Here is a 12445-nt window from a genome sequence, read left to right on the forward strand (position 1 = left end):
AGAATCTTCCATTCTGCGTGCAAACTCACACAATCGGGTATTACAGGAAAATAAGAATCCTTGTAATTTTGCTGTCTACTCCTAACCAAATGTGCCCTTGCATAGTGAAAGAGTGATACAAACACAGTCAGTGAGCTATTCATTTTCAGTATTACATACATGTGTAATGGGCAATTTTGGTGGCACTTCCCTCTGTAAATTCATCTTCGATTCAGAGCTGCCGATATCCTGTAGCCATCTTCTCACCCATTTAATTCACTGGAAGGGCCCAATGCTATTCTTGAAGGCAGCTAAATTGATAGTTTCAGTGTTAATGAAGATGTCCTTCAACTTCTCTCTCTGCTTTATGTTTCTTGCCTTTGCCTGGGTCACGGCAGGCATATAAGGTACCACATTTTCATGGCCAAGTCAGCTTCATCACCTCGATGTCCGAGCACTTCTGTGGGTCCTGTAATCGACTGAGAATCACAGCTGATGGGAACTTGAAGGTAGTAGGATCATGTTGTTCACTCGTTAAACTGTTTGAATACCTGCTAACATTTGATTGATTATAGAAGCTCCATCACGTGCACACAGACAAAATTTACATTGCATCTAAAACAGGTTCGGAAGTCATTGGGTGAATGCTGCCTAAGCAGAAGCAGTAAATCCAATGGCAATCCCTGGTGCATCTTAGTGTAGTTATTTTAATTTATTGCGTGAAGGAACAACTGTGCCTTTCTTGATCAGTTCTCGCTGTTCCAGAAACATTGCCTTTCTTTCTTCCATCCCTGTTTTCATTCTGCACCATCTTTGAGCTGTAAAACTAATTGCTGAGAAGCCTGCGAAGATAAACACATTGTTGAGCTTTTTATGTTAAAATCATCTTAAACTGGCCACAAGCAAGCATCTCCTAGTAATGGGAGGAAGGGGAACTTGGTTTTTCTTCTTTCCCAATATCCGGTTTCACTGCAGAGCTCTGCACGCCCGTTGGAAAGATGGGAGTTGCAGAATCACCACTCTGGTGGGCATCAGTTTGGGGGAGGCTGCTGTAAGATGATTAGGGCTGCCCATACAAGTAAATACTGCTTCTCGATGCCTGAGTCCACTTCCAGCAGGATGCCCCCCCCCCTTTATTCTGCCCTCATACCTCCAAGACCCCCACTATCCTTTCAGACTGGGATGGATACCATTGAAAGTGGAGATCCCAGGAGGTGGCAGACCTATTGGCCCACACAATCCCCACCTGTTAAGGCTGTGGAACTCCCTCCCAAGGGAGGCTAGAACTGTTTGCGCTCTGCAGGCAAAGACCGCTTTATTCAAGCAGGCCTTTGGCCTGTAAGTGGCATTATTGGATGGGTGCTGTTTTTATTTATTTATTTATTTATTACATTTTTATACCGCCCAATAGCCGAAGCTCTCTGGGCAGTTCACAAAAATTAAAACCATAATAAAACAACCAACAGGTTAAAACACAAATACAGTATAAAAAGCACAACCAGGATAAAACCACGCAGCAAAATTGATATAAGATTAAAATACAGAGTTAGAACAGTAAAATTTAAATTTAAGTTAAAATTAAGTGTTAAAATACCGAGAGAATAAAAAGGTCTTCAGCTGGCGACGAAAAGAGTACAGTGTAGGCGCCAGGTGGACCTCTCTGGGGAGCTCATTCCACAGCTGGGGTGCCAGAGCAGAGAAAGCCCTCCTTCTAGTAGCCACCTGCCTCACTTCCTTTGGCTGGGGCTCACGGAGAAGGGCCCCTGTAGATGATGGGCAGGTCTGGGCAGGTACATATGGGAGGAGGCGTTCCTTCAAATAACCTGGCCCCAAACCGTTTAGGGCTTTGAATGTCAATACCAGCACTTTGAATCGGGCCCGGACCTGGACTGGCAGCCAATGAAGTTGTAAAAGGACTGGCGTAATGTGATAAAATCAGAATTGTTTTTATTCTGTAATTGTTATATCCCTGGTGGCAGCCTTCCAGCCCAGAATAGCATAGGTAGCTGGCTGCCTTCTCAAGGTAAGAAACATGCTTTCTTAGTAAAGCTTTTACATTGTAATTGGCAATTACACCAGTGCCTTAATAACCATTTAAAATTCTGCAGCCTGTAAGCCCAAACCTATTGTCGTGATTCTTAGGGTCTAAGGCTGTCATCTCCCCCAAATCCTTGTCTTCAAAGGCAGCCACCACCCCTGACAGGATCGGGGTGAGTGGGTGGGTTCCCCCTCAAACCTTCTTTTGCACACAACCCTTGAGGTGTGTCAATGCCCGTTTGGGTGCCTTGAGCTGGCCCAATGCATTCTCAGGGTGAGCAGCCTTCTGCTCTCCCACCCCTAAAGTTGATCTGAAGATGAAGACGTTCTGAGTCTGTTTTCATGAAGTTTTCTCTCGCGTCACCTACATTGATGCATCCGCTCTCCTCTTCTTCTGCATCCTTCTTTCAGGTGTGCCTTTTTGGAAGTTCAGAAGTGTCCTTGCGGGATCACTTACGTTCTAATGCTACAGAGGAAGAATTGGTTCAAATCATTGGTGCGGCTGTTGGGAGGAAGAAGAAACAGCATGCAGGTATTTCATTTTATGATGGGTCTTTTCCCCTTCAAGTAATGTAGGCCATATTGTATTGGAGCTGAATTCTGGGGTGGGGGGGGATGCTTTCTTAGTAAAGCTTTTACATTACCATTAATTGTAACTGGCCTTATTATTACACCAGTGCCTTAATAACCATTTAAAATTCTGCAGCCTGTAAGCCTAAACCTATTGTCGTGATTCTTGGGGTCTAAGGTGAGCCTCCATATAGAATTGTTGTAGATCGCAAGCTGAATATGAGCCAACAGTGCGATATGGCTGCAAGAAAGGCAAATGCTATTTTGGGCAGCATTAATAGAAGTATAGCTTCCAAATCATGTGAAGTACTGGTTCCTCTCTATTTGGCCCTGGTTAGGCCTCATCTAGAGTATTGCATCCAGTTCTGGGCTCCACAATACAAGAACGACGCAGACAAGCTGGAGCGTGTTCAGAGGAGGGCAACCAGGATGATCAGGGGTCTGGAAACAAAGCCCTATGAGGAGAGACTAAAAGAACTGGGCATGTTTAGCCTGGAGAAGAGAAGATTGAGGGGAGACATGATAGCACTCTTCAAATACTTAAAAGGTTGTCACACAGAGGAGGGCCAGGATCTCTTCTCGATCCTCCCAGAGTGCAGGACACGGAATAATGGGCTCAAGTTAAAGGAAGCCAGATTCCAGCTGGACATCAGGAAAAACTTCCTGACTGTTAGATCAGTGCGACAATGGAATCAGTTACCTAGGGAGGTTGTGGGCTCTCCCACACTAGAGGCCTTCAAGAGGCAGCTGGACAAGCATCTGTCGGGGGATGCTTTAGGGTGGATTCCTGCATTGAGCATGGGGTTGGACTCGATGGCCTTGTAGGCCCCTTCCAACTCTGCTATTCTATGATTCTATGAAATATGGACAGTTCCACTGCACATGAGCATTCTCTGGATCTTCTAAAGCCCTGTGATTAGATGTCCTGCTCTGGCATTCTGCTTCTGGTCCAGTTTTTTCCTACCTGTATGATGCAGGAGGCTGTTCATGCATTTCCCATTTGTATTGTTAATGTAGCTTGATTGCTTTAAGGGGCTCAAACTTTCTTTCTCTGCTCGAGGAGGCTCACAAGAACAATGTGTTGTTGGAATAAATTGTGTATCTTCACCTACGTACTTCTGAACGCCTTGCTCTGATTGAGATTGTCTCCCTGGATGTTTGGAATGCCAACCTTTTTACTATTACCTGCACTTTAAAATAGACTATCTAGATAAAAATCTGCAAGACTCCATAATTCATTGTTTTATTCCCAGGCATGTTCAACATTTCCCAGATGAAGAACAGACCAATGATCCTCATTGGTGGGTGACCAATCTGTACGTAATAAACATTTCAATAATGCTATATTTACATTTGCCTCTTGGGGAGGCATTGAGTCTAAGTTATACAAAACTCTTCATGTACTGTAAGCAAAGGCTAGATGCATTTGAATTTCTAAAGAAGTTTATTTATTTATTTATTTATTTATTGCGTTTTTATACCGCTCTCTGGGCGGTTTGCAAAAATTAAAACCACGAAAACCATTCAAAATATAAAACAATAGCATAATATAAAATACAATATAAAAACAGCCCAGGCTAAAATCGAGCAGCATTGCAGAAATTAATGCAGATTTAAAATACAAATTTAAAACAACAAAGTGTGTGTGTACAAATGCTTCCTTAGACACACACACACACACACTCATACACAGGTATTACACATCATTTGGTAGAAATCTCAAAATCACATCAATTTTATTTTGAATACACATCTCACTTATCCAACATTGTGGAAGTTTATGGGCCATCTCTCTTTTTTCCTTCATAGTCTATAGGTCAGATGTTTATAATGAAATAGTGCCTCATTCTCTCTCTGTTCTTCTCAGCCACTTCAAAATCGGATGCATTGCTAGAATTATGTAGTTGCAAAGTGGATAATTTGGGAAATGGGAACAATTAACTACTAGCGCTTCCACAGCATGGGAGAACTGTGTGGTAAACCTGTCACCATCCCAATGGCGCTCTCGTTAGATTCATTTGCTGCCTTTCCTGTAATTGAACAAGACATTTTGGGGAGACCAAACAAAGATAGATGCAAAGATGGGATTCTTCCAGCTGGTTTTGGAATGGCAAGTTGGCTGCCTACGGACTGTTCTGTAGCAAAGAACTCGATCAAGTCTGACAAGCAGGCATTTCTGCTTCTCAAGAAAACTAACCACTGGCATTCTCTGTACAAACAGAATGGTCTCTGTGACCAGAGTTGAGCCAGGAGCCAGCTTTACTGTCACACACAGGCTAGCACAGTCGTATGGAGAACAGCTAGAAAGGCTTCCTAGTTTGGACTTCAACCTGATTGCATAGTTGCAGTGAAGCCAGCTAGCATGTGAACAGGCCGGAGGAAGTGGGTGGAGGACCCCAAGGAGGGGTGGAGGGAATGTAGCCTCCACTACCTACATACCAACTGAGAGCTATGCAACAAATTAGTTGTACCGTTCTGCTTTCTTAGCATATTGCCATGTTTCCCTTCATTGCTTGGATTTAACCGGATTCTCTTAAAATGTAGGCTGATCTCAGTGTTTCCTTTGGCACATTCTTTCACATAGGGTCTCTGCCTTAGTGGGAGGTTTGGTGAGATGCAAAAGAAGCATGCAATTAAGACTTCTACAGTGTAGACATTAATGCAAACAGTGCTGTGAGCTGGCAGTGCTGGATTGTATACAACATAGGCACTTCTGAATAATATCTTGAAGCTCTACACTGTCTATACACCACCCTTCTTCCTCTGTCTACAGTCATGCAACTGTAAGCAGGTAGTCATGGAAACAGCCTCCCCAGCCCATTTTCTCACAGTGTGGACAATCTCTGCTCCTCATGTCAGGCTGGTTATTTGTATTTTACTTTCCCCTCCACTGCTGACATGGTCTCTGCCACCAAGTCCTCTCCAGTCATATACTAGGGGAAACCAGCCAATATATCCCAAGCTATGAGGAATTGAAAGACACTCAACAAGAAGCAAAGAGCATTAGCACACATGTAACACAGAAGTGCAGCCAAATAAATGGTAGGAAGTCCAGTTGAGTTGGAGGCCATAATATTTAATCCCAGACCTGTGATGGAGGGTAGGCCTTCACCGGAAAATTCCTCGTGGTATTTGGTTGCAGGCAGCACACAAGTGTCCCTCTCTTTTTTCCTAATGGATTACATGGTTACATATTGGTGCAAGGGGTAGAGATGCGGACGTTGAACTGTACGTTGGAAATTGCTTTGAGTTCATCAGGTAATGTTTTCCACAAGAATGCTACCTCACTTCTGACTATGGGCTTGGCTAGACTTACCGGCGGAGGGGTGAGGTTCCTGCGATACGGTGATCGTGAGGTCCTCCCCCTCAGTCCACACATAGTATGTGACATCCCGGGAGGAAGAGGATGTTGCGCTTGCTATTTTCGATCCTTTAAAAATAAAAAATGAGTGCTCAAGCGCTCCACTGAAAAGTTAGACTTTTTTTAAGGGGAAAAAAACCCTCTCACCCCCGATGGGCACAGAGCTCCTGAGGAGCTCGGTGCCCCATGCCCATTTCCCGGCTCCTCATGTTTACTTGCGAGGAGCTGAGAAGAAACTGGGATGGCTGCCCACACATCCCGCAGTCTTGGGATGATCCCTAGACTGCAGGAAAAGTTGGGATTAAAGCCGCCCCGCTTATCCTGGGGAAAGGGGGGGATCATCCCTCCTTGCCCCCGGGATCCCCTGTGCGTCATATGGACACTCAGGGATGCCACCCTGTCTAGACATGTGCTATGCTTTCCCCCCTTTCAATCGAAGATTTTTATTACAAGATAAAAATACATTTACAGTTATTTCTACATAGCATGATTATAATTAAAAATACTAAAAGGTTTTAATAGTAGAGCATAGGGGTGTGACTGAATAACTTGTGTATAAGTTGTAACTCCCATCAGCCGAAGTCAACATAATCAGGGATTATGGGAGTTGTAGTCTGAAACATCTGGAAGGCACCAGGTTGCCTACCTCATCTACAGTCTACAAATAAACTCATCTATGAGAAAACCCTGAAAAACTAGAGTGGTTTGTGGGGGGAAGGGTTCTGTTTGTTATATATGTCTTGTGCTGTCACCCCATGTCACCTCAAAACTTGTCAAATTGTTGAGATGCAGATCTCTGAAAAAATATATACAGAAATCTATACGTTAGGAAAAACGTGCATGCAAATTTTCAGATGAACTTTACGTCGCCTTCCATTGTAGAAATGGGACTGAACAAACCGAGGATTGGAAAAACAAAAGCTGGCAGAAGCTGAAATGGTGCTGGGAGTGGAGGAAGTGCAGCAAATCTTGCAGAGTTTGATGCACTTGTGCTCAACTATTGTTTGTGAAGTACACTTTTCTAGTCTATCAGAAGGTCTGCTGCTTTCAATCAAGGCACTGTTTTGCCAAACCAGGCACGATGGAAGTAACCCAAGAAAAGTGTAGGAGGATGGTTGCACTGTATCAGCCACATCACCTGGGCTGGTTCCACTGCTGCTCTCCACTGGCTTTGTGGGCTTGTTAAGACTACTGTAGGGGCTGACTTGCCTTCTGTGCTTCAGCTGCAAGGATTGGAAGCAGTGTGAGTGCTCCTGCACCCCAAAAGTCAAGCAGCAGTGAAAGAGGGCTCCTGTGCCTCCAAAATAGAAATGTCTCCTGCTGTATGATGATTGGACCTTGAACCCTTATTAGAATCCCTCTTAAAGATAGAGCTGGTCTGTGAGTTGAGCTGCATCGGGACCCACGTTCTCTGAGCTGCTGGAAATAAACTAAGGCTGCTCTTTGGATCAGTAGCTTCATAGGGAAGCCAAAGGGAGTGTGCCGAAGCTGCTGCTTCAAGGTACACATCATTAAAGAGAGATTTGGCTACCGCTTTGCATCTTCCTCCCTTTTTTCCTCTCTTGCTCATAAAGAGAATTGCTTCCATTATGTTTAACAGGCTCTTTTTGACTTGGTCCTTGGCACTGGACTCTAGACTTGCCACAGCCAAGGGATTAATGAGAAGGGCAGAGAGGTCCAGTTCCCAGTGGGCTTGGAACTTAGGCTGGCAAGACTCCCAGCCAGAGCAAAGGTAACGTGTGTCAATGAGGGAATTTGAGCTCACAGCAGCAAAGCTTACAGGCATGATGGGCCTGTTGTTAACACAGCAAGAGCTGGCAACAGTTAAGCAGTTCCTTTTATGTTAATTGCTGCCCGTTACTCCTTCAGGTTCTGAGAACAGAAAAGTAGAATCTTCCCACTTTTAAAGTTTTGGCTGCTGCACCAAATGAGGGTGTGCCATAAAGGACTAAGGGCTAGTAAAAGTGACACAGTAATGAGACACAGCATTAAAAGAGGTCGCTTGACAATGTGACACCCCACTCCTAAAGCTCCCAAGAATGTCAGGGAATCGGCCTTCTTGAGAGTGATCTTGTAAGTGAATCTGTCTGTGGGCTACAGTCGAGAGCAGGGATGGGCAGAAGGTAGCTCTTTAGATTTTTTGGACATCAACTCTCAGAAGCCCTTGCCAGCATGACCAACAGAATGCTGGGAGTTGAAGTCCAAACCATCTTGCGATCTACTTTGTGCCCACTTCTGATCGAGACGACCACACAATGATCTCTGTACACCAGAGGGGCTTTTCCTTTCCTTTCCTTGATCTAAAATTTTGTTATTTCTTCAGCAGTAGCAGTCCCTTCCCCTCCCCAGAACAAGCCTCCTCTGAAAGTCAGGGGTCTTGACCAATTGTGATCATAAATTCATAGAATTTTAGAATTGGAATGGACCTTGGAGAGCATCTCGTCCAACCTCCTGCTCAGTGCATGAAACTTGGAGCTACACTATCCCGAGAGATGGCTGTTCAGCCCTGCTTAAATTCCTCCAGGGGAAGGAATGGCATTTAAAATGACCCCATTTTTCAAACACCGGTCACCATGTAGCATGTGTAACTGCTATATGAGAAACAATGCCAAGGTCATGCCTGGCACGAGAGTTAGTGCAGTTTTCTTGATTGTGGCTTCCATAGACCTCAGTAGCTGCTTTCTAAAAACTGATACAAGCCCTGGCAAAATAAGAAAACAGGAGTGTGGGTATGTGTGGGTGTGTCTTTCTGTCCGTGCTTCATAGGGGCTTATAGATCTCTGCATAAATTCACTAGTAGTGTTTCTCTCTTAACCATCTGCTTCACTGTTGTTTCTCTAGAGGCAGCATCAAGGCCATTCCCCCTGCTTCAAGATGCCCTGCAGAATCGAGCAAGCTTAAATGACTGGGGCCACAGACTTGGCCATCGGCTGACTCTGAGAGCAAGTATATCCAAACAGATGGGGAAAACATTTAAGAAAAATGTGTTTACAGGACAGTGTGGCTTGCCAGGATCTTGTTCAGCACGACAGCTTGCCGTAAGAATTCCACAAGCTCAGCTCAGTAGCAATTGCATTCTCCAAAAGAACCCAAGCCACAGCTTGGATGCAAAGTGCCTTTGGACAGGAAGTCCTCTCTCCAAGCAGACTTCTCACACGATTAGAGACATTCATTCTGGGGTGGTGAGAAAGCAAGCAGAGGAGGAGAGTCGGCGATCTCTTCTCACTGCCACATTTCTTGGTGCCTCCAATCATCTCACCCACATTGACCAGGAGGGACACGCATCTATGGTGGATGTGGGCAGGAAGCCAGACTCTGAAAGGACCGCCGTGGCCAGTGCCGTGGTCCGTCTAGGTGAGAAGGCATTTAACTTGGTACGGCAGAACCAAATGAAAAAAGGGGATGTGCTGGCGGTTGCTCAGATTGCAGGGATTCAGGGGGCCAAGCTGACTAGTCAGCTGATCCCGCTGTGCCACAACATCCCACTGACCCTGGTGGACGTCAATCTGAGTCTGGATGAGAAGAAGCATGCAGTGGTTATCAGGGCTCTGTGCCGCACCCAGGGGAAAACAGGTGTGGAGATGGAAGCCTTGACAGCTGCCAGCCTTGCTGCCCTGACAGTGTATGATATGTGCAAGGCAGTCACTCGCGACATGGTCATTGAGGAGGTGAAACTGCTCAGTAAGGAAGGAGGGCAAAGAGGAGATTTCCAGAGAGGCTGATGCAGATCTAAACCAAGAGATCATCCACAGGTCATCCTCTGCATGGCGGCTCCAAAGGATCATCTCCACATACTAACGATTAGGGTTCCAACCACTGACAACTCTAAAGCACAACTTGAGTTGCCCATCATCTTGCTATTGGATTGACAGCTACTTAAAGAATTTGTCTTGCCTGTCTGACACAGGCGTGGATCTTCTCATTCAATTCTCTTCAATTCTCAAAGCTTAGTCCTGACTGTGTCCTGTGAAACTTTAGGCTCCTAAGTCAGTTGTGTCTTTATGGGGTGTAATAACTTGCACATTCAACTTTTTTTCTTGGCAAAAAAATTGTGCCTATTAAAGTAGCTGCTATTTCTCTTCCTTCTATCTGCCACCTTTTTGAAAATAGTCTTCCTTCATCAAAGTTTTTTTTTTAGAAGTGATAGTCTTGTTTCTCTGCATTAGGATACTCAGTCTTTGTTCTGAAAACACTCCCAGGGGTTCCTTTTGCTTAGCACTCCAAATGTTCTCTACTGTGTTTATCCAGAACTTCCTGGATGGCCAATTCTACCATGTCCTTAATGATAGCATTCATATTGGTATAATCTTCTGTAAGTAGCACATAAGTGTTTCTTTCAAACCTTCAAATTTATATTCTAATCCATTTTTCCCAACATATGCTTGAAGATACTGTTGGGATTCAAGGACTTTTAGACACAAACCAAAGTATTTTGACTCGAAAATTTAATTCTGAGAAGTATTGTCTTAAATTCATCAACAAGATTTAAGGTTAAAGGGTGCCCTTCCTTCCTCTCCTATATGTGCTGTGCTCTGTGTGAGTCCAGTCTTGCTCACCCCCCTCACCTGTCTTCCCCTTTCCATGTACGCAAAGACATGTGCACATATATTTTTTTTGCACTTATAAAATGGACAGAATAGTTCATTTCATTTAGAGTTGAATTTCGAATTTTAAAGCCTTTAAAAAGCTTGGATTTTTGTATTGTTAATACTTATGCAGATTTTTTTTTTAAAAAAAAAAGTGTGTGTGTAATTTCGGCCCTTACATTTTGAGCCATGTGCCTGATTTTCAGATTGCAGCAGGAATCTCATTCAAAATGTTAAATTAGGTTGTATAACAATGTTTTAGTGTTTAGAATGAAGGGAAGAATGCCACAAGGTTGGGAAGGAGGAGGAGAATGAAAAAGAAATTGAAAAGGTGAGAGAGGATAGCAGTAGCTGTGCTTCCAGCCCGAATTTGGCCTTTGCATGCAGCTGGGCTTTTCAAGCTATTTCCTAATTAAAATTTGTTTCTAGTTTTTTGTAGTGGATTGAATATGTCCTCCAAGCAATGTACCAGATTTATGCTTTAAAGAGCATCGTTGCCTAAATTTTCCTTTGTGACAGGAGCAAATTTGATATCGCTGTCTCATAGCATTTAGTTCAAATTTATGCAGCAATCTAAGGATGAGATTTTGAATTGAACACCAAGTCGCCTGCTTCCTTCTTGCTCAATCTAGCATCTCTTGCACTACTGTTTCTTTTATGCATTGAGAATTCTAGCGGCATAAATTATGCTGTAGTATATTTATCTGGAATTGACCGTTTGTGGATATCCCCGATGTCCCAAATTACTTGGACTGCCAGTGTCCCAAATCTTCCAAGCTACATTGTACAAAAGCTTCTTTTGTTAAAGATGGAAACCCGAAAATGATCATCTAAAAGAAACATAGTTTCCTGTATCAGTTCCTATATATTCATTTTTCTCCCACATCTTTGTGAATTGAGCCAAGTATCTGCCAATCCCATTGAACTAAAATTAATCGTTGCTGCTTCCCAGTGCTATATATTTTTCTACAGGGAGGACTCTCAAAGAAAAGCACAAGCAAATGGTTATTTTCGCCATGAGTGAGAGGTCACCTCTGTGTTGAAAAACGTAATCTGTGAAGCTGTAATTAGACACAGGGTAATTTAATTTGCATTTCTTGCTCTAGTGCCAGTGCTCTGAAATTGCTGCACCAGAAAATGAATGTTCCTGATGGCATCGTATGACATAAGATATCCACAGGGCCTCCATCTCCTATACATGTTCCTGTGAAATGAATGATGTAAGAGTACAATTGAGGCTTGGGTAAAAGATGTTTCCAGTAGATTCTTGGTGCTGATAATGACACTATTCTACTGCTGCAAAAATATGCTCTGGCTGCTAGGATGTTAGGATGCTACTCAAATGCTCTTAAAGTCAGTAACAGAAGAGTCATTTACTGTGGTGGGGTGGCTTGACTGATCTACCTTCAGTAGCAGTGATGTTGGTTTTCCGGGGTGGGGTGGAATTGCATTGGAAATTTTTCTGATGCCCTACAAAGCGATATAATTTAACGTGTTTATTTTACTTGTATTTGGTAAACAACAGAGCTAAAAACAACAACCCCATGTTATTTTATTTATTTATTTGTCCCAGTGCACCACAATTATTTGACCTCAAATAACTGGCGGGGGGGGGGGGGGAGGGACGGAATCAAAGCACACTTATTGTGATTTCAATGTTATATTATGCATACAATTCTACTGGAATACTTGTAAACATGTAAAGACTTCCCTTACATTGTTTAAATTCAAGAAAAAAGCAAAAGTTCTGAAACCTTGGCAGACTAATTAAGCTTTCCCCAACCTGGTGTCCTCCAGATGTGTTGGACTACAACTCCCAGCATCTCCCTGTGAGCACTAATTACTTTTAGCAGCCCAAAGAACTGTACATGATATGCTGATAACCACTCATCTATATTTCAACGGAGTTCAG

At 43.6% G+C, this 12445-nt stretch overlaps 1 protein-coding gene across 2 annotated transcripts in view; it reads left to right on the forward strand.

Annotated features, from left to right (window-relative positions):
- Positions 1-12073, forward strand: part of MOCS1 (molybdenum cofactor synthesis 1) — a 43176-nt gene extending 31103 nt beyond the window's left edge. Inside the window, exons 8-11 of one of the 2 annotated variants that reach the window (XM_063124179.1) lie at positions 378-488; positions 2428-2548; positions 3840-3887; positions 8789-12073. In XM_063124179.1, the coding sequence (XP_062980249.1) occupies positions 378-488; positions 2428-2548; positions 3840-3887; positions 8789-9669 (1161 nt within the window). In that variant the 3' untranslated portion in view covers positions 9670-12073. Of the gene's footprint in view, positions 1-377; positions 489-2427; positions 2549-3839; positions 3903-8788 lie in introns of both variants that reach the window. The other variant, XM_063124180.1, reaches the window with a different exon arrangement.
- Positions 12074-12445: the final 372 nt, after the last annotated feature.

This window comes from Elgaria multicarinata, chromosome 4 (genome assembly GCF_023053635.1).
Source record: "Elgaria multicarinata webbii isolate HBS135686 ecotype San Diego chromosome 4, rElgMul1.1.pri, whole genome shotgun sequence".
NCBI classification, from domain to species: domain Eukaryota; kingdom Metazoa; phylum Chordata; class Lepidosauria; order Squamata; family Anguidae; genus Elgaria; species Elgaria multicarinata.